General features: G+C 37.7%; 1 protein-coding gene across 3 annotated transcripts in view; it reads right to left on the bottom strand.

Moving 5' to 3' along the window:
* The window catches only part of LRIG3 (leucine rich repeats and immunoglobulin like domains 3), a 47,700-nt gene that overhangs the window by 8,157 nt on the left and 17,444 nt on the right, over positions 1-22,099 (bottom strand). For all 3 annotated transcript variants that reach the window (XM_037847212.1, XM_037847213.1, XM_037847211.1), the window contains exons 4-14: positions 12,208-12,339; positions 11,541-11,684; positions 10,376-10,519; positions 9,928-10,071; positions 9,373-9,516; positions 8,351-8,431; positions 7,428-7,499; positions 5,348-5,419; positions 4,687-4,850; positions 2,318-2,638; positions 941-1,222 (exon numbers count right to left, since the gene is read on the bottom strand). In XM_037847212.1, coding sequence (XP_037703140.1) covers positions 941-1,222; positions 2,318-2,638; positions 4,687-4,850; positions 5,348-5,419; positions 7,428-7,499; positions 8,351-8,431; positions 9,373-9,516; positions 9,928-10,071; positions 10,376-10,519; positions 11,541-11,684; positions 12,208-12,339 — 1,700 coding nt within the window. The remainder of the gene's footprint in view (positions 1-940; positions 1,223-2,317; positions 2,639-4,686; positions 4,851-5,347; positions 5,420-7,427; positions 7,500-8,350; positions 8,432-9,372; positions 9,517-9,927; positions 10,072-10,375; positions 10,520-11,540; positions 11,685-12,207; positions 12,340-22,099) is intronic.

Raw genomic sequence — 22,099 nt, 5'->3', positions numbered from 1 at the left:
GAGGTCAAAAGATAGGAATGTATAAAACTGAATCCTATGGTGGGCAATGTCCATGATCAACTGTACAAATACTAGAAATAGCTTCCATGAACCAGAACAAATGTCTGACAATACAATTAGAAGTTAATAATAGAGGGGCATATAGGGAAGAACTATATACCTATTACAAACTATATACTACAGTTAGTAGTATTTCAACAGTTTTTCATAAACAGTAACAAATGTACTATATCAATACTACGAGTCAACAACTGAGGGGCATTGGTTAGGGATAGTGGAGGATTAGAGTTTCCTTTTCTTTTTTTCTTTTTTCATCTTTCACTTTATTTCTTGTCTGGAGTAATGAAAAGTTTCTAAAAATTGAACAAAAATTAAGTGTGATGGATGCACAGCTGTTCGAGGGTACCCAGGGGCAAGTGATTGTACACTTTGGATCCTTGGATAATTGTATGGTATCTGAACAATCTCAATAAAAATGAAAAAAAAAAAAAAAGTATTTGTTTAGGTAGATGTGAAAAAAAAAAAAAAAGAACTCTGATTTCCAGCAGGAGAAGAGAATAGATCCTTCCCCATTTATTTTTATGTCCATTTGCTTATATATTTTTTAAAATGCTCTTTAAAGACTATTTGTAGAGACTATACAATGGAAAAAGGTAAAAGGTGACAAATCTCTGTGCAAAGGGAAGGCACAAGAATGGTGGTGTCTCTTCTTTTACTTTTCCTCCCTCCTCTCAGAATGGAGGGAGCAGAGTCATCTCACTGGCCGGGACCTTCAAAGCACTCCCCAACTTCAGAGCCTTTGAGAACCACCTGTTCTCTCCAGGAAAGAGCAGTGCCCTGTAGATCTTCTTCACCTCACACTTGTGACACTTACAGCATTTGGGTGAGCTAGTATCCTTAAGACTGATTTGTACCACAGAATCTTTAAAAATTCACTTACCTAGGACAGTCAGAGTTGCATTGGCTGAAATACTTCCTGCGCTGTTCTGAGCTGTGCAGCTATAAACCCCAATGTCCTCTATCTTCACATCCACGATGAAGAACACGTCGTCTTCCGGCATGACATGCATGCGTCTCTCCCTGGCGGCAGGGAAATCCGTGCCCCCGTCCTTTTGCCAGGCTATCTGTGGGGTGGGGTGCCCCACTGCAGCACACTCCAAGCGTGCCATGGCCCCAGCACGGATGGTCAGATCCATGGGCATCTTGGTGAACGAAGGAAGCACTGAAATCAGAAAAACAAGAAGGCACTGGCACTATGGAATTGGAGAAGTTCCCTTTCATTTGTTGTTTTGATATATACAAGAGTCCAAAAAGGCAGGGGTTATTTTCAATTTAAAGACAAGGAAACTAAGGTTGAGATAGAGAGATGAAGTCTTTTGCTTGAGGTTACACAGGTTCAGGAATGTTGAAACACAAGTTATATGATCTCAGACTGGAGCTCTTTCAGGCTGCTAATTTCAGGCCATATTTTAGTTCCCTGTGAGACTTGGATAAATCACTTCATTTCTTTGTACTCTGATTACTCCATTTATTTTTTTTAAATATTTTCCAGCTCTAACATTCTGACTTCAGATATGTGCTTTGTCCTACAATTTTAAAGTCAACATTGTTCTATGTGCCAGGCCTCAGCAATCATATGTTGAATGAATGCCTTAATGAATCATATCCAAAATTTTCTATCATGGCAGCGATAAATGATAAAATGATAAATTGGTAGAGAGCATATTTTAAAATTGCATACCTGCCATACAAAACAAATGAGAATATACTTGTATTAACACTAGCTAACATTTATTGCATTGATTGAGCACTTACTACATCCCAGGTATTCTGCTAAGCCTTTTACACACACTATTTTATTCAATGCTTATAACACCTTTATAAGGTAGATGCTATTACCCCATGTGGAAACTGAGGCACAGAGAGGTTAAGTAACTTGCTGAGAGTCACACACTGTAAGCAGGAGTTCCAGGATTCAAACCCAGATCTTAGCGTTAAAGGCAGTATGCTTTAAACACTATACTTTGTGACCTCCCACATCTGACTGGAACACTCTGAACCCCTAAAGAGCGAAAAGTATCTGGTTCAGCCTGTTATTCTCTGTGCTGAGTAGTGTGCCTTCAACATAATAAATGCTTGCTTAGATACAAATAACCAAGAATCTTAATTTTGAGAAGTGGGAGGAGGAAAGAGAAGAGTTAAGTGGGAAACATAAGAGGAGAGGTCAAGGATCAGGAATAAGAGAAAGAAAGGAAACCAGGTGCTTTCTATTTCTAAAAGTTGCTTTAAATGTAAAAGGAAAAGTCAGATCACATACTATTTACAGTAAGCTTGGCCTTGACAGAGTAGGATGAACCAAAGTGATTGGAAATGACACATTGGTATTTCCCTTCGCTGGTAAATTCCACATTGTGCAGCCGAAGGATGGTGGTGTACTCCATCACCTCTCCACCTTGGGCCCGGAGGTGTGCATAATTTTCCATTTCAGCATCATGCAGTAGTTCATTGTCTTTTTTCCAAGCAAAAGTCATTGGGGAATCACTGCTGCTGGCAGCTGAGCAGATAAAACTCAAATTGGAACCTTTTATTGCAGACTGTGTTTCTGGCTGAACCGTGATCTGGGGTTTAGGAAAATCATCTGTTCAAAATGGAGAGGAGGAAACAAAACAATGTGAAGGCTCTAAAGTCCAAATGCTGCTCAAATTTGAACACCAAGGAACTCAAAACAAACACTGGCTTAGACTGTACCTTCTGTGCATATTTTACAGATGGACTAGCAGTCCCAGTAAGAAATGGCAGCCCGTGAGCATGTTTATAAAGTAATTCATTCATCTCAAATAGAGACTGAGATCCATTTATCAATTATTATTACCTGAGAGGATTATTTTGGAATAATCAGAAAATTCATTATTTATTCCAGACCCCCTGCTTCTTATAAACATGAGAAGAAATCAGTTAAGAAACTTCCAGGCTCATGGATCATTTTCAAATGCTACCAAGGAGAATTGCCATTTTTACCAAGTTCTCCGCAAATAAGGAGCAGTAGAATTAAGAAATCAAACATCAATCATGATAATCAATATCAATAAAGACAGCAATTAATATGTGATTTACCAAAAACAAATCCAATATTAAACAATACAAACAAAAAACACCAATAATTTAGGCAGGGGAAAAAAAAATCCTGTAGTGCAAGAAAAAGCATCTCCAAAACTAACTGAGACACTGGTTTTGGCCTGGAGTTTTGAGCAGCCAATCAATCAAGCCGCAGTGCTACCCTGTCAGAGCTACATTATAATTAGAGCCAAGCAACTCTTTCATTCTAAGCAGTTATTTTTAGTTCTCTGTTACTTTTTCCAAAAGTTACCTTTTTGAACTTCAGTCTCTCAAAGATTGCTAAATGCAGAGGGAAACATCTTAGATCTACCAAAGTGATTATCTGGGTGCTCTGAAAAAAAATAACTTTTTTGTGTGTGTGAATTGGGGTTGGGGGGATGCTCTGATAACGCCATTGCTGATCATTTTCAATGCCATGCTTGCATATTGCCATCAAGATGGTTTCTTTTTGAGTACAATTATTCTTAAATTTTCATCTGGTAAAACAATGATCAGATTCACAAAAGAGGGTAGGAAAATCTATGGACACTGTATATGGCTCAAAATAGCAGGGAGTCCACATCTTGTGACCAGAGAACAGTGGAATGAAGGCCATGGAAAGGAACTGTGCAGGCCCTTATAGATGAATGCCAAAAGCTTATTATTTGGATCCAAAAGCAACACCAGAAGTTTTATTTCCAGAAACTGTTGGCTCTGATTAATGCTGCAACCTAAAAATGTTATTTTTCTCTTAGTTGACCAAACTAAACAATCCTAGGCAAAGCAGTTTAAAATAAAATTTTAAATGCCAATGTAAAATAAGGTTCTGTGATATCTTAACACAGATTTAAATTTAAGGAAATTTTGATTTCATGTTTTATGCACACATTTATTTTTACAAAGGTCTTCATGGCAGCTAATAGTAAACAGCAGCACAGTTTAGTGGATAGAAGATTGCACCAGGGAGAAGAAAACTTGGCTTTTCAACCCAGATCTACTACTAAGTAGCTATGTGAACTTTGGATGAGCAAATCTCTAATACTGAGGCTAAAACAATGAACCTTAAAATTATGTATAAATTCAAACTACTGAGTGCTTTACACACTGATAGTTAAATTCTTAACACCCATAAATCATTAGCTAATAGTTTTCCATTTCTCCTTCACATGAATTTACACAAGTTTAGTTGGGTGTCTTCAAAGAGCTTGTGGGGGCCTCTCAACAACCTTCCGATTTGGGAAGAACAGGTGACAGAGTATCTGATTAAAAAATGCAGAGACTGAGATTTAGGAAATTTAAGTTGAGTAGAAGGGGTTAAAACTACCCTTCAATTCTCCCAAGATCCACTGTCATTCCCTTTCCAGTAAACCACCTCGATGCCAAAACAAAAATGAAGAAATTGTACAAAACTGTCTTTCCCATCTGTAAAATTAAAATAATCAGCAAACTATAGACCCCACAGCAGCAGAAATAAAGGGTTTATTAAGGGAACACAAATCTTTTCAAAACCATTATTTGGGCAAATGAGACCACCCCCTCCCCACCCCAAAACTAAAGAAAAGAAAACGAAAGGGCAATAGCTATACTCACCACACACAAAGTCATCTGGGCTAACAGCAAAAATACTTCTTCCTTTTAGCAGCTGAGGATGGGCACAACTGGCATTTACAAAGCTTTGAAAGTTGTTTTCTGCCACCCACTGTGGGAGCCATTTTAGTTGGCAGTCACACAAAAGGCTTGATGTATTTAAATGACTGAGGAGAGTAATTACATGCAATTTGTTTTGTATAAAATGCAGGTTTCTACAAGTAAACTAAACTCAAGTAAATATTAATGAAGCAATGAATTTGGAAACCAAACACACATACCCCAAGTAAAAAATATTCTGTAGTCATATTAAATGCAAGAAATGTAACTAGCATGATATTTTTGTTCTTATTGTCCTACTGAGATAGAACTGCTGATGTATCAAAAATACTGAACTACCGAGAAATCGCTACTATGATTAAGCACTGTATTGTATTGAGTCCCATGTATTAAAGTTGAGAATTCAAAGCAGAAAGAAAAAGAAATTCCTTATTTCACTAAAGTGAACATATAAACGACTTCTTTTGTTTTCTGGTATAAAAATTAAATAATGTCTACAATAGGCCAGATACATTTTATGGACACATTATCTAGGATGACACACTCCATGGCAGATCTCCCCCTTTAGGTTTTATTTGAACCTCTTGGAAGGAAAAGAACTTACAACTGTTGAAGTTTCTTCATTTGTGCAAATGCATTGCCTTGTAATGACATGACTGCATTGTCGCTCAGGTCTCTGAAAAACAACCAAACCAAATACATCAGAAGAAGAGGTAGCCATTGATGTCCTCAGGCAAAGTTGCAGTCCGCATTACACATCCCGTTCACCAAAGAGTCTATGCACTGAAATGAATGAAGGAGACCTATCCAGAAGAACCCATTATGAAGCCCGAGTTGAAGAATGAGGATATTTGTATCAGAGGTAGGTTCTGTTATGATGAGAGGTTCATTTTACATCACCACATGCTGTATTTGACTAATGAGGGCTCAGCCTGTTCTGCTATATTATTGTAATGTATTTCTCATTATTTAAATTAGTATTTAAATTAATATTTCTCATTATTTAAATTAGTAACTATTAGTAACTTTTAAGTACACAAATAAAATTCCTCATAATTATGCTTTTTGAAAGATATCGTTTATAGGACACTTTCTGTGATATATACATTGTTAGGTGATTTTACATGTCACATGTAAAATCTTTTGAGTCACAGAGACTCAAAAGAAGACAGTCTTACTACCTTGCCCAGCATGAAAGGGGCATACTGGATTTGAACCTAATTATTTTCAATCCCCAAGCTTATGCTCTTAATCGCTAGCCTATTCTGCCCCCCACTCCTCAATACTCTAGGGTAGAAAGGCAGTCAGCTAAGATGTGCTTGTTAAAAAAGAAAAAGATAAAACAAAACAAACTACTTCAGATAGATCATTTATAAAATGAGAGAATACTCTGAGCTGATTTTAAATTTAACTTGTCCTCAAAAGCAGTTTGAATTAAAGTATTCTCCACAAAGATTAGTACCCCGAGTACTACTCAGAGTCTACAAAAGTGATCATGAATGAGACAAGTGGCAACGGAAGGCAGAAAATGGAGCTCCCAGAATATGGGTAGAGAACAAGATTGGGAGAGTCCACTGGGGTTTAGAAAATGGAAACAGAGGTTAATATTCCACTGATCCACTAATTCCACTTCCCCAGAAATGGAATGGGTCAGATGACAAACCCTTCTGTTGATTTCCTTTGAAATGTCAGTAAGTACAACAATACTGGTCCATCCCTCCAAAGCTCTGCTTTGCTATGTTGTCAGTATGGTCAGCCATTCACATTGTCTTCAAACTAACAGGTACAGCCAGAGGGTGATACAAAGTGGAGCTTAGAGATAACAGCTGAATCTTCACCCTCAATACACAGCACAAATGACAATAAAACCAAATTTGTGTTTTAAATTATTACTTCTTTTGTCCAAGTTAACAGATACTAAAAATTTTGGATACAAAGATTCCTTAATAGAGTGGACATATTCTATTTTACTTTGTACTTAACTGTGCAAGTATAAAACATATACCCATGATTATATGCATGGTTGGTTCCGTTAGTCAAAACGTGGTGCTCACATAAGGTTTTGACTCCTATCAAGGTTGGTTAGCTTTGCTTTCCTGGTGTCTGGAAATTCCTGAGCCCATCAACATTGTTTTAAAAATGTGTGCCAGGAGTTACTGGCGGTGGGAGCAGAGAATGTGCAGGCAAGAGAGAATGTGATTCAGGGTCATTTTGAAGGTACCCGGCAGTCTTGGTTTGTGTCCTGCTTCTGACAGTTATCAGCCGTCCAATGGAATCAATGAACACTCAGAGCTCCCACTTCTTAATTTAAATATAAAGATAATAATAGCCCTTGAATAGTTTTCTTGTGAGAAGTAAATTAGACAATATATATAAATACCAGGCATAATGCCTGACATATACTTAATACATGGTAGTTTTTATTGTTTTTTATTAAATATATCACTACTTCAGGAAGACAACTGAAAGTAAACCCCAAAATGAGGTATAGCTATGTCCTTAAATGCAAAGGAAAACATATGCTTACACACATACACAAATACACACACAGAGATAGGTAGGTAGGTAGATAGATATTGTGGATGCATAAATATACTTTATGCTGTTGAGAGGATGCCAACAAAATTACATTCTAGTTAACCATCTTAGACTATCTTTAGGGTAATTAAATTGCAGATACTCACAAGTGTTCTAATGCATCCAAACCAGTGAAGGCTTTTTTGGTAATAGATCTAATCCGGTTTCCTTGGAGTACTCTGAAAAAAATTATGTTGGAACAGTTAATAAAACCTATTTTTTGAGACCTCTCATGAAAAGAACCACTTTTTAGGTCATTTATAAACATTGCTATTTTCTTCATTTAAACAATGGCCTGTAAAACTGTATCCAGCTCATCTATTTCATCAATATAGTTCAGCTAACATTCCATAAATGTTACTCTGATGGCTACAGTAAAGCAGCAATTTTCATAGTCTTTTGGGAAAAAGCAGAAATTAAATTGTCTTAGAATTCCAATAAATAAAACACGTAAGAGTGGGGCCTTTCTCCTCACTCTGTCCGCCCATGGGTGCCTTCATTGGATTCCAGGGCTATGCGGAACTCAGTGTGAAAACCAATAGCTTAAAAAACATAATTTAACCAACTGCAAGGTCTTTTTATGGCTAAATTTAAGCTTGTATATGTATATATATATGTATGTATGTAAATACTGGAGCATACTGCAGTATTATTGGTGGGTACTGGATCACTTTGTTTAAAAATCCCTTTGAGTAGAGGGCAATGCTGAAGGTTTCAAAACATTAAGTGCATTAACTTGTACATAATGACAATCTCCAAAGTCTGAGCACCCAAAATAATTTAAAATTAGTATCTAGATATTAAAATAAGTTATTCAAACTAAAGTGTTGAAAAAAACCCTTTGGCCCAAGGAAGAAAAACCAATTAATACACATCTTGTATAACAACACTCATTTTGGGAAATGACAAGGGTGGCAACCAGATGAAGCACCTATTTTAAACTCTTTAAGATGCCAACTCATGGAACTGACTTCAGTTAAGACAGAATTTTTAGGTCAAAGAGTGAGCCAAATTATAGGGCAAATCTTACAGCCGCCTCAGTTTGTCAAGCCCAGAGAAAGCACCATTCATGTCTTCAATCGTCCAGGAAATTTCATTGTTTTTCAGATCCCTAATTAAAAAAAAAAAAAAAAAAATGCTACTGAAACTAGTACCAGGTACTCACGAAAGATACAAGCATTCTCTTTAAAGATATGATCAGAAATTTAACCTTACCATCCAGGTGGTACGTAATTTGTAATAAATCCTCCCATCTTCTCCACCTCTTTCAAAACAATGAGAAAATTTTTCTCCCCAATATACATCTTAAACCCTGCCCTCTTCTTCCAACAACATTTTAAGTTTTGCCAATAATCAGAACAGTTGGCCAATACAAAACTCCGGTCCTATTAATTTCTCTATCAAGATGATTAAATTCTGAAAGACCTGAATTCTGAAAAATACATTAAACTTTAAAAACCGCTGATCCAACCACACAAACAAGAGTTTGCCAAAGCATACAGCATGTCTTTCAATTATGTAATGCATCAAACAGTAACTGGAGCAAAAGTTTCTGACAGTGCAAAAATCAAAAGCCCATTGCACAACATTAAATTAACATGAGAGCTTTTTCAAAGGTCAATTAATTCAACTATTTTCTTTCTCTTAGGACAGAGGCCAGGTCATGGACATAACCGGCATTATAGACAGGCATCTTCCTTTGCAGGCTTCTGTATATCCTTTTGCTCTGGGTAATGTTCAATCTGTGTTTTATAAAGAAAAATTAGTGTATTTAAAATTGTTTCCCTTTTAAATAGTTACCAACTTCCTGGAGATCCTGGGGGAAGCTAACTGTAATCTCCAAAACAATCTGATCGGGGTCCTTTTCAGTCTTTTCAAGAAACATATGGATGAAATGGGCCTATTTTAATCAAACTGATCTGGGAAAGATTAAGACACTACTTCTGAGGCTGTAAACAGTTCCTTTACAACAAAGGAAATCTGTTTGGAAAAAAGTAGGCACATTTAGGAACCAATTAGGTTCACATACTGAGAGCAAAATGTGTAACTTACAATGTCTTTAAACTGGAAAGTCCCCGGAAGGCACAATCAGCAATGTAGCTCACTTTGTTGTTCCCAATATACAGTGTATTCAGTAAACTTAGGCCAAGGAAGCTGGAATCATCTAATCTCGATAAGTGATTGAAAGTTAGGTCCCTGTTAAAAAACAAACAAACAAACAAAAAACCTGAAAAATTCTATTTTTCAATTCCACACGACTTGTTTTCTAAAAAAAAATAGGTAATATATGTAACTGCAGTAATCCTTATTTTAAGACTCTGCCTTCTTAATAATGCTCAGGTAAACATTATTTCTAATCCTGGTAATTAAATCAAAATGCATTCTCTTTCTTTGAAAATAACCATCATTGCTTTAGCCAACGTACAACAGAACTAAAAAGGCAGAGTTGGCTTCAACATAGTGCCACAAAAATATGACTAGGCTGCGTGTGAAAAAAGCTGTCACCTTGGAAACTTTGTTATGAGAATTTCACAGATCAATGGTAAGAAGCTCATGCTTTGGCATGATCCCTGCTCTCAAACCTGAGGAGAATAAAAGGCAACTCACAGCTCACTGAGTTTTTGGCAGAACTCCCAGGCATCGGGGCTGATCCTGTTGATGGCATTTTGGCTGAGATGAAGTTCCTGCAACATCAGCAAGCCATAAAGCCAGCCTTTGGTAATCTCTGTTAGGTTGTTATGGTCCAACTGCCTGCATTGACAATGAGAACCAAAAGCGGATCAAAAGTTCATTAACTGTCTCTTCAAAGGGGACATGATTACAACTGTTTACATACTTCTATTGTTTACTAAATGCTGAGTTTTATTCTTTAAAAACACCATCATGTGCTTATAAATTATCAATCACCATTACCTGAAACAAAACTGATATAATTATGAATAGGATTGTGAATTATGTGATTCTCCCACAGAATTTCAAATAGCAGCTATTGAATGGTCCCTGAGCATTCTATGATCAAACTGCTGGACTGGGAATTGTGATAACCCACACTTACAAGATTTCCATGTTGCTCAGCCCCCAAAAAGCTCCATCCATAAGCTTTGTTACTCCATTTCTTTGCATTTTTAGAGACTTCAGAGCACTGAGCCCTTGGAATGTGAGTCCATCGACGTTTTTAATCTTGTTTCGGTTTAGTTCACTGCATTGGACATTACGGTTAAACAGTTAACTTATAAGACAATTAAATTTTGGGCATAGTAATAAAATGTGACATTACTACAAGACAGTTAAACCAGTCAGTGTTAAATTACATAGAATTTTTTAAATTTCTAAGCATTTTTATTGAATAAATTAATGATTTATTAGTGGTGAGTGACTTTTCTTCTGAAATATATGATTAATTTTTGAAATAATAAAATACTGAATCTAAGCTGCATTTTAATTTCTAAACAGTTATAACCCATTATAGAAGTAAACTAATTAATATTTTCTTTTAAATGATCCAGAATGAGAACACTGAACATTAAATTAAAACATGAGGCCTTTGCAGGGAGCAAGGCCATCAAGTTAATCCTGTTCAATCTGCTTACAAAAACTGGTGCTTATTCTTCCCAATTCTTTTTTATTTAATGCTCGTAAGGCAGTAGTTCTCAACCTCAGTTGCACTCTGGACTCACCTGGGGAACTTTAAAATTACTGAAGCCTGGATCCAACCTCCAGAGATCCTAATATAATTGATCTAGGGTGTGGCCTGGGTATTGGGATCTTTAAAAGCTCCCCGAGTGTCTGTAATGTGCAGCAAAGGCTGAAAACCACTGTTGGAGGAGCCTGTTCACAGATCATTCTACCATTATTAACGAGACAGTTCTTTATAGCCACTTAAGCTAACAGAGCCTCCTGGAGTTGTCAGCATTATTCTCATAAACTACAGCTGTCCCCATGATTTCTTCAGTGCCACAATAAAGCCTTTGTAGGGAGGTTGTTCCCTGATTACACTGTTCATTCTCTCAACATTATAATGTGTCCTGTCAGGCAGGAGCTTGCACTGGATGTTTTTTAAGGTTCTTTCTGATTCAGAGATTCTACAACTCCTGCTCCCAAAGGAAAGGCGACCACATCCATGCTTCTCAGTGCTTTTGCCACATTGTGGTTTTTAGGGGGTAGACACCATGGGATTAGAAGAGGTGAGGAAACAATATCCAGGAGGACAATTCACTTACAGGTGTTGCAGCTGGGGCAGTTTAAACATTTTGGGAGGGACAGCTGAGATGCGATTCCTGTTCAGCTTCAACACCAGGAGTGTATTGGCCAAATTGTCAAAACAACCAGGTTCCACTGATGTGATCCGGTTGCTGCTGAGATACCTGTTGAAAGTTTGAAGATGAGCTTCCCTTTCCAGTTTCTTTGGTGTGTTAAAGTGCATGCATTCACTATGTCAGGAAGAACTTCCAGAGAACCTAACCATCATTTGTAACAATGGACAGAGAGCAAATAACTGGTTAGGACCTGCTGAAGAAAGAATGATTGGAATATTTGAAGATTACAAAAGAATTATTATTTATCTACATTTTATGAAATCTATTTATTAATTTAAAAAAACACAGCAAGAGTTGCATTTTAATTATTTTTAAAAGAAGCACTTTTCAACCCATAAAGCTTTTCTGACAGTTAGAGGATGTCTAATTTCTTTGTAATCCAAAAGAGTAAGAATGAAGAAAAGAGTGTGGTTACTCAGGTTTACAGCAAGTTACCAGCCAAAAAGAACATTACATTTTTGATCCACCAGCAGTAAAACAAGCAGCTCATTATATCTGGAAGTTAATTTTTTCACTGTAACACCATGTTTTCATCACAGTGAAAACTTCTGTTAAAGAAAACTTCACTTACAGATATTTGAGTTGTAGGGATGGAAATGCAGTTTTAAGCTCTGAAATATTGTTGTTGCTCAGGTCCAAAGTTTCAAGGGACTGAAATTGTTTCAGATGTTCGGGCAATATTTCATTGATCTTGTTTCCGGTCCTAGAATTTAAGGATAGCATGGACAGCCAGGTTAATGGTACAACAATCTGAAAGGAGAAAAATATTTTCTATTCCTAACTTGTTCTTCAGAACTATGGAAAAGTGATTTCTCCAAACTGTATTACTTAAAGTTAAACAGCAATACTATGGACCACTTTAACTTTGCATTAAATAGGAAACAGCAATATTAGAATACATGAAAAATCTTCCAATCTAAATCTGGGGTAGCTGTTTAATAGCTGTGGTCATCCAAATGCTGTGCACTTAAAGACAACTGCTTGATTTTTCTTTATGTTATTTTTGTCAGTGCTTCCTCCTCATTTTATTAAACGATATATGAAATGTCTGACACAGAGCTTGCTTACCGGGAACTCACATGTTAATTCCCTTTTCCTTCTTCTTGATTCCTAATCTATTTCTAAGTCTCCTCTTGGAAAGCAGCCACACTATAGATGCCAATGAAGTTAAAATACTAATCGGATTGGATTTTTGTGTTTTGATTTTTGAAGTCATGCCACAGAGATCCATTTTTCTTTTAAAAATGGCAAGCTTCAGTGCACTGTGATAGTCTTCAAAACTAGTGGTTATGCACCAGGGCTTTGAATATTAAAAAAGTATTACAGCAGAGCACACCAGTCTAAATAATCCCTGTGAATGACTAGATTACATTTTTTTTTTTTACATTAACAGTCTTTAACATTTTAAATACCATGACTATGCTGTCTGATATGGCAGCTACTAGCCACATGTAACCATTTAAATTTAAATTAATTAAAGTTAAATAAAACTTTTAAATCAGTTCTTTGTCACACTAGCTGCATTTAAAGTGCTCAACAGCCAGTGTGGCTGGGGGCTATCATGCCGGATGGTGCACATGGAGAACATTTCCACCATCATGGCCAGAAAAGGCCAAACTTTTCAAAGCACTTAAAAAGTCAGCAATACAACATCCCCCCAAGGGAATCCAGCTTTAAATGACAACCTTGCTAGAAAATAGGAATCAATGCAATGTGCAAGTCATCTTAATTGCCATATTGCTTGGAATTATATCAGGTGGCTTGGTCATTTCAGACCATCATTTGACAGGTACAGGGAAAAATAGCGTATCAAGGTAGAAAGGCTCAGAAGATGATAAGAGTCTAATTACAAATCACAGAAATGTGTTCTTTACCACCCAAGGAACAATGAAACAACCTGTACACTATAGGCAGAATGTTACACAAGTTGTATGCAGCACATATTGCATGTTATCCAAGTTATACTCTGGCTGTTTCTCTATGTAGTCTATAGTTAACCTTCACTTAATGAGAAAACTTAGAAAATCCATCTCCTAAATGTATTTATCTTACTAATAACCATATTTCTATACTACTCTGCATTTATCAAGCTCTGTCCCATTATTAAAACTCACAGGCCTCAGACTATCTCAGCAGGTTTATATCCCTGAGTTAGCTGCACATAATATGCCTTTTCACCAAATCTTATACTTCAATCTGACACAGTACTCAGTCTGCCACATTGCAGGCTCCTTAGAAGCAGGGATATGTCTCTGTTGTCTGTCTTTGTTGGGATGTGTACGCAATCTAATAACAATGAACACATATTAGATGCCAAACACCATGCTAAGTACTTTTCATATTCCATGGCATTTAATCATAATAACATTTCTCTGGTGTAGATATCAGAGATAGTTTTAAAATTATGAAATTAGAGCTTTTAACCTAGCAAGTCCTTGCACTCCCAAGCTACCTCACCGAATAAGTCTAGATTGGTCCCAGAGCAATCCATGAAGGCTTGGTTAACAGAACACAGAGTTCAAAGGTATTTTGGCAATTATGGAGGTACTTGGGAAGGAAACTTTGCAAAGGCCTGCTACTTCCTACCTTGCAAAAATGCTGAACTTTTGGACTCAAACTATTGTGGGAACCCAGTCCGGCTTACTGAATCTTCATGGTGCCAATGCTAAGGCGGCCCCGGAACAGGGCTCCTCCCAAGCCGTGTTGCACCCCACGTAGCTGAGAGAGGTCCCTGGGGATTTGCATGTGCCCAGCATCCACCAGAGCAGAAGGCACAGTTCCTGAACGTGCTCTAGTGTTAGGTGCTGCTTTCTCCACAAGCAAGACAATATGGGGCAAAAATGGTTGTATGTTTTTACATTAAACAACAACAACAAACTAACAAAAGTTCTCACAGTATTTAAAACCTTCTATAAGTCATTTTTAAGGACTATGGAGACTTGTCATTTTTGATCTTTAAAATTTAGTTTATCGGAGATTCTAACCCCATTTTTAGGAACTAATTCTATAAAAGGGGACAAGAATAGGCTATGTAATGTCTTCAGACTTTGCCTTTGGTGGTGATAATAATAAAGTTTAAAAAAAAAAAAAGAGGATTAAAAGTCCTAAAGATAAGTCACAAATATCAAGCCCCTCAGATCCCCTTAAAGGCTTACAGACTTTGTTTGGAGTCAAGTCAGCCATGACCTCTGATTTTGACCATTTGCCACATCTGGATTCGCCAGTGAACAAACTCTTTGATCTAACTGTGAGGTGCCGAGTAATGCAAGTGAGACAATTAGTCAATTTCTAGGCCCCGGAGATGGATTCTGTCCAAGAGACAAGCCACAAGCCTTAGGGCCAAGGTGTGTGGGTTAAACAAAACCACACTTTGGGGGACAAAAATTTTCTCTTAAATACATAACCCAAATGTTTGCATTACCAGGATGTCCTCCCACAAACTGAGGAGTAACCCTGATGTGCCCCCCTTTCACCTCCCTTTTCTCTTCCTTCTCCCTCCCCTGTCTGCAACCACTACCTCCCATCAAATTCTGCATCTGGTTTTGGTCCCCAGAGTGTCTGAGGCTAGTATAGCTACGCTTGCATTTAACAACAATAAAAAGAAAACACTCAGCTATAGATTTTTGCAATAAATGGAGCAAATTAGTTATTTGAGGGTGGGGAAGGGGAGACCCACAGGTGTCTATCACATTGGTCAAATAAGGCTACAAGTTAGATAACAGGCCATACAGTCTTTGGTTTATGTATTCATCTGTTTATAAGGTAATTATGAACAAGGTATTAAAACTGCCAATTACTCGAGTGACGAATAAAATTTTCCTTGCAGTAAAAGTATGTTCCAGCCAAAGCCAGCAATTTCCTGAACTGCACACCTCCTAAATTGCAGTGTGAAAGTGCTCAGTTATAGATGGAGCATGCACAGTGCCGTCTTTGTCAGCACTGCTTCCTAGCACAAAAATCTCTTACAACTGGCAGGATAATAGTCCCTGTATCACAAAATTTTAAATCTGTCCTAATGGAACTGAATTAAATCCAAATACCAGTTTCATATTACCTCTCAGACTAACTAGCAAACAAGCACCTGATATGTACCAGTTTAAAAAACAAACAAAAAAATTACCTTAGATTATGAAAGAGGGGTTTAAAAAAAGAGACAACTACATTTAAAAATCAGATTTAAAAAATTTTGATTACCTAAAATCCTCAAAACAAAGTGATTTCATGGAATGGCTCACAAATAGCCACTTCTAGCAGATAAAGATTCAATTCAATTCCAGTTTTATTTTTTTGCCAAATATGGCCGAAATTGATCAACACATTAAAAAGCACTGAATTTAATTAATATTTTTGGCAGGAGATGTACAACAGTTTAACAAAAACTGTGAATATATTTTTTCCTTCCTTAAGTTAATATAAAAAAAACGTCTTTTCATTGTTCAAAAATCACAATATGGTACTCTAAGTATCAGAAGACATTTCAGTCTTGTACAAATCCACCTTAGAGAGTAGGAATATTTTGGTCATCTACGATTGTTGATAGTACAGGGAGTTCCATGGTCAAATTCACTGCTGAGGTGAAGTATAATTAGTTCCTTCTGGACAAACATGGACCAGGGGCTTGGTTGGTCAGGGAAAGCAGACGGTTCCTTTGGAGTTCTAAGAAGCCACAGGAAAAGCAAGAGTCTCACATATTTGAGTCTCATCTTCTCAGGCCCAACAATGGAGGTTTTGCTTTGTTGTCAATTTCATCTTTCAGCTAGTTTTGCCAAATATTTTTAATATGCAGAAGCAAACATGGCTTACCATTTTCATACGATGATATTTACTGTGAGAATGCTGGAGATAGATATAGCCCCTGGCCCCAGAGAACATCAAGACTGATGGGGAGAACAGGTAAACCGGAAAGGGCAGGAAAGCGGCAAGTGCCATGACGAAGGAAGAAGAGAGTGCAGGGAAGCAGAGAGGAACAGGCCCCTGAGGAGCCCTGGGAGGGATGTGAAGGCTCCGCCAAACTTCCAGTAGGAAGAAACCACTATGCTGAGACCTAAGGAATGAGGAGTTAGCTGGGCAAAGGGGAGGGGAGATGAGAGTTCCCAACAGAGGCAAAGACATGCATCAAGTCTCAGGCAAATGAGAGCAGGAAAAGGCTTGTGCACGGGTGGAGAATGGAGAAAGATGAAGCTTAAGAGGTAGATAATTTGGAGGAGATGTAAGTGGGTCAAGTGGGGTCCTGTAAACCTTGTCAGGCATGTGGCCTTTATCTCGAGGTCAACTGTGGAGGGGACTAAAGGATTTCAGATAGTGGACTGACAAGATGGAGATGTGCATTTTAGAAGGACTGCTCTGGCAGCAGTGGGTAGAAAGACTGGACTGGCTGGGGCACAGGGTGGGCAGGCAAGACCAGGAGGCTCCTGATTCTATGCAGAAGACAGAGGATGATGTCAGGATAAGGTGATGGTCTGTCTAGATGTCCACTTTGGGGGTGAAGCACCACTCTTTCTCTGGTTTTCCAGGGCAGGAGCTGTGTTCTTCTCCTCTGCTGGCATACAAGCTCAGGTTTCCAGCTCTACAGACTCTAGCAGTGGGGACCCAGTCCACCCATACTTTGTATTTACTCTACCTGTTACCAACCTTGTTTTTTTTAATAGACCAAAAGGGAAAAAACTGTCATTGTGCTTTGTGTTTCTGATATGGGAAGCATTCTAAAGCGTAGCTCCCAGAGTAGGATCCCCTCTTATTCAGGTCTGAGAATGGTAGTGATGAGAAGAACCCAACACTAGAATTTTAACACATGCTGCTCTCATATACAAGAAATGTGCTCTTTTTTTCTGATACTCTGAACAGTACTGAATGTAACCATGGATCAAATTAATAACAATAAAATATAACTCATAAGGTTAATGATATGATCACTTAGTAGAATGATGATTAGTTCTATCTTTTGACTCACTGATGATCTCCAGAAAGCAAAAGTGTCTCAAAAGAACTTTCATATACTTTTAAGTGGATATACATGTTAGTTATTTCCAGAGTCTGAAAGGAGAGCCACAGAGTAGAATATTCTATGTTAGCGGGGAACACAGAACATCAGATTATTTCACACTGGAATCCCTGAACCAAACTGTAGCCTCTTGATGGATAAGAAATATTTGTCAGTAGTTTCAACTGTCTCCTACTTGTTGTATAACAGAATAGGCAGCTTAAGTCCTTGCAGCTGCGATGTGTTAAGATGTGCAGTCTTAGCTGTTTAGAGAAATGCATGCAGCATTTTCCCTTGAGAGAGGGTTTGTGCACTGAAATTTAATTTGAAACCATTTTTATATGTTTGTATAATATAATGCCTCCTTTTCTTAGAATGCATTACTCAAACCACATCCCTTAAATCCATTTAAGTTATTGCAACTAAAAAATTGCTGAAACCATGGTCACTCCATGCAAACAACTCTCAAGCAAAGATATTACATGTATTGACTAGTAAAGTTAACCTGGCCCCAAGGAAATACTGATTTCTATATATAACTTGCAGGCAAGCAGCATAGCACTATTTATAAAGGGATTACAAATTTTTAAAGAAAACACTACATTTTCAAACACATTAAAAGTCATCTATACTTCCAATAATCACCCCCACCCCCCAAAAAAGCTTCCATGAAACTACTTTGGCTGGAATAACTAATACCCTATAATATCAGGCTTTTTTAAAACAGAGATTTGGCAAGCAAAGAACCTCTCCTTTGCAGATAAAAATAAACTGCATCTGATCATCTCTTTTCTAAAAAGATAATTAAGAAGTTTCATTAAAAGAACACATGTTTAGACTGGCCCAGTGATACTGTGGCATTAAAGAATAAAGCAACTGAGGAAACTTGTGCAAGGAAACAGGTTCTTGATTAAGAACTAATGCTACTAAGCAGCAAATGTGCCACATTGCAAGGAGCAAAGAGTCAGTTCTTTCAGCTAAAAGCTGGGTCAACATAAAATATAATTATCTTTTGAATCACAAAATTGATAAAGTTGACCACAGTGTTTTAATACAGAGGTCCTAGGATCATCAGGGCCCAAGTCATGTGCCAGTTATAACACGTTAAAAATGAAAAAATAAAAAAAGCCCATTCATATCACATACAAAACAACCTTTCTTTGATCCCCAAGTGTAAATTCAATTTAGTCCTTTATGTAAACAGAAATTTAAGAAGGCCTAGAAGACTACAGGATGCCAAAGAAGGTACATATTGAACAATTATTTTAATCTGAAGTAATTTAATTATGTACAATACAAATGAAATCTCCTTTGATTTAGTAAAACTTAGTTTTTGTTCTTTACCTGCTTCCTCATTTAAACTTCCATAGCCATTTTCACATGCCAGAAGATGAATACAGCTAGGTTGTGGGTTTGTGAGTCTCCCCAGTTGTGATTTACCTGAGTGGAGAGAGTTCCTAAGCCATCTTTGATTCCTCAGACCTCAGGATTCAATGAATGGGCTCAAGACCCAAGCAATCTAAATTGGTCCAGAAACTCTAGACTGAGCTTTAGATTGGCCCTCAGGATTTCTACACACTATTGTTTAAGATGTATCTGGACACTGGAAAACAATGTGCTCATTACAGCTGCCAGCCGGAGAGAGTAAACATAAACTGTGTGATACCATACATTAATCAAGCTGCTAAAAAGTAGGATCTCTTAGATAAAGTAATCAAACTACAATTCCCCAACCAGGACATTTTGATTTTACTCCCTGGTTCTGTCTTGATCTTTATTTACACCTTGTAAATCTTGGTTTTCTCACTTGTAAACTGAGGGAATGGTAAAGGAATGGTCTCTTTCAGCTTTAATGAGTTGCAACCCTGGATCTGAACAATTATTTTAATCTGCAAGTGACCAGATTTGGTACAGAGGCTTCGCACAACCATCATGTGAAAACCACAGCCTCTTACTGAACCTGGACCCACTTCTGATGGATTTCTTTCCCCTCTCTTTTCCATTGTAACTCCATTTCCTGAATCCCCTGTCTTCCTCTCGGCTCACTCCCTCATTTTCCTGGGGCATATTTTCCATTAGCTTAGAAGGTGATTTTTTTTTTCTTTCTTCACGTCTGAAAATGTCAGTATAGGATTGACAGTTTTGGATGGGTACAGAGGCTAGAAATAATTTTGCCTTAGAATCTCAGGACATTGCTTCACTCTACTCTAGCTTTCACAGATGTAAGTGTGAGAAGCCAAAAACTGTTCTCCTTCCTCTCAGTGGTTCTCAAACTCAGCTTCCAGCAGCTCGGGCGGCTGGCTGAAGCACATAACGCTGGGTTCTGCTCCAGTGGCTCCGGGGTAGGAATGTGCATTTCTACCAAGTTCCCAGGTGACGCTGATGCTGCTGGGAACACACAGAGAACCACTGCCAATCCTCACAGGCAACTTCTCACTCTATTAAGTGGATGACATAGAAGCAACAAAGACATTAAACAGAGATAAAGCCAACGCTTTACATTTTTAACTGATTATTTGTACAAGGCCTATGTGAAAGCAATTCCTGTGTCTCCTGTCCTGTTTGTTTTATTTATCTCCTGTCAGAGCTTCTCTTCACTGCTGGTATTCTGAAATCACACAGTAGTGCACCCCAGTGTAGGTCTTTTTCTTTTTCACTGTGCTGGCATTGGGTAGGACAACCTGAAGTTGTGTTCCTCCATTCTGGGAAAGATTCTGGTGTCTGATAAATTCTTTCCTTCCAATTCCTGAGATGCCTCTCTGTGCAATTCCAATTAGTTGGGTATTTGACCTCCTAATTAATCCTCTTCTCATCTTTTTCTCCAGTGCTTTCCAGCCCTTTGGTCTTTTGGTTCTTCCTTCTGAGAGATTTCCTCAACTTTCTTCCAACAATTCTATTAACATTTTTTTTAAGTTTCTGGTATTACTTATTTTTAACTTCTAAGACTTTTTCCTTATTCTCCATTCATTTTTATTATTTTTACCATTATTTTCTTGTTTTGTGGATATAACATCTTCCCTGTTCTCTCCAAAGATAATTAGGTTGTTTTGAAGCTCCCTTCTCCTTTCATTGTCTCTGTTTCCTTTTCCCATTTGTTTCAGACACTAACTATATTGTCAGAAATTTCTTTCAAAGTCTGATGGTCACTGGCTATTCATTCCTAGTTAATACAGAAGCACTGAAAAACTTATGGAGGGACTCCCAGGGGTGTAAATCTCCCTGGCAACGCAGGATATGACTCCCGGGGATGAATCTGGACCTGGCATTGTGGGATTGAGAACATCTTCTTGACCAAAAGGGGGATGCAAAATGAAACGAAATAAAGTTTCAGTGGCTGAGAGATTCCAAACGGAGTAGAGAGGTCACTCTGGTGGACATTCCTACTCACTATATAGGTAACCCTCTTTAGGTTTTAATGCATTGGAATAGCTAGAAGTAAATACCTGAAACTACCGAACTCCAACCCAGCAATCTGGACTCCTGAAGACGATTGTATAATAATGTAGATTACAAGGGGTGACAGTGTGATTATGAAAACCTTGTGTATCACACTCCCTTTATCTTGTGTATGGATGGGTGAGTAGAAAAATGGGGACAAAAACTAAATGACAAATAGGGTGATGGGGAGGATGGCTTGGGTGTTCTTTTTTTCACTTTTATTTTTCATTCTTATTCTGATTCTTTCTGATGTAAAGAAAATGTTCAGAAATAGATTGTGGTGATGAATGCATAACTATATGATCGTACTGTGAACAGTTGATTGTATACTATGGATGATTGTATGGTATGTGAATATATGTCAATAAAACTGAATTTAAAAAAAAAAAACAAACTTACAGAGGGCTGTATGTGTGGTGTGGGCTTGTCTGGTGAGCTTCATCACGGGGTGACTGGGAGGGGACTACTTTATGAAGGGATCTCCACAAGTCAGTTTCCATGGGTTTTTTCTCTTGAATCCTCCAATCTCCAGTCTGGTGAGTCTAAGCAGGACTACCAGTGTTTGGGAAGGTTAGCAGGAGAAAGAAGCTGGAAATCACCTTCGGTATTCAGATTTGACTTAATTTCCCTCATTTCAGAAGATACTGTCCACACTTCCTATCCCCAACCCCAGCTGGGCCTGTGTCCTAAATTACAGAGACTTTTTGTTTAAACTTTCCAAAAAGTGAATGTCCATTCTTCTGCCTGCATTAGGAGGTGAGGCAGTCGAGGGGCTTTTTGATTTGGAGAAGGAAAATGGAAGTATGCTTCTCATAAAAGAGTTTTAACCAATGTCCCTATTTTCAGTCCTACTCTGCACTCCCCATCTTGATAGGTTTTGAATTCCTGAACCATTCCGGGGTTCTGCGAAATAAAAATGCTTGCTCTTTTGGAATCAAATCTACTTTCCCCTGTCTTTTAAATCAGTAATAATTTGTCCATTTGCTTCCAAAATTTTTATGATTTATTTGGACTGCCTCTTCCTATTTCTTTTTGTTCCCGTGTA

This window comes from Choloepus didactylus, chromosome 8 (assembly GCF_015220235.1).
Source record: "Choloepus didactylus isolate mChoDid1 chromosome 8, mChoDid1.pri, whole genome shotgun sequence".
Taxonomy (NCBI): Eukaryota; Metazoa; Chordata; class Mammalia; order Pilosa; family Megalonychidae; genus Choloepus; species Choloepus didactylus.
Note: the sequence above shows the minus strand (reverse complement) of the source record. Positions and strands in the feature narration are given on the sequence as shown.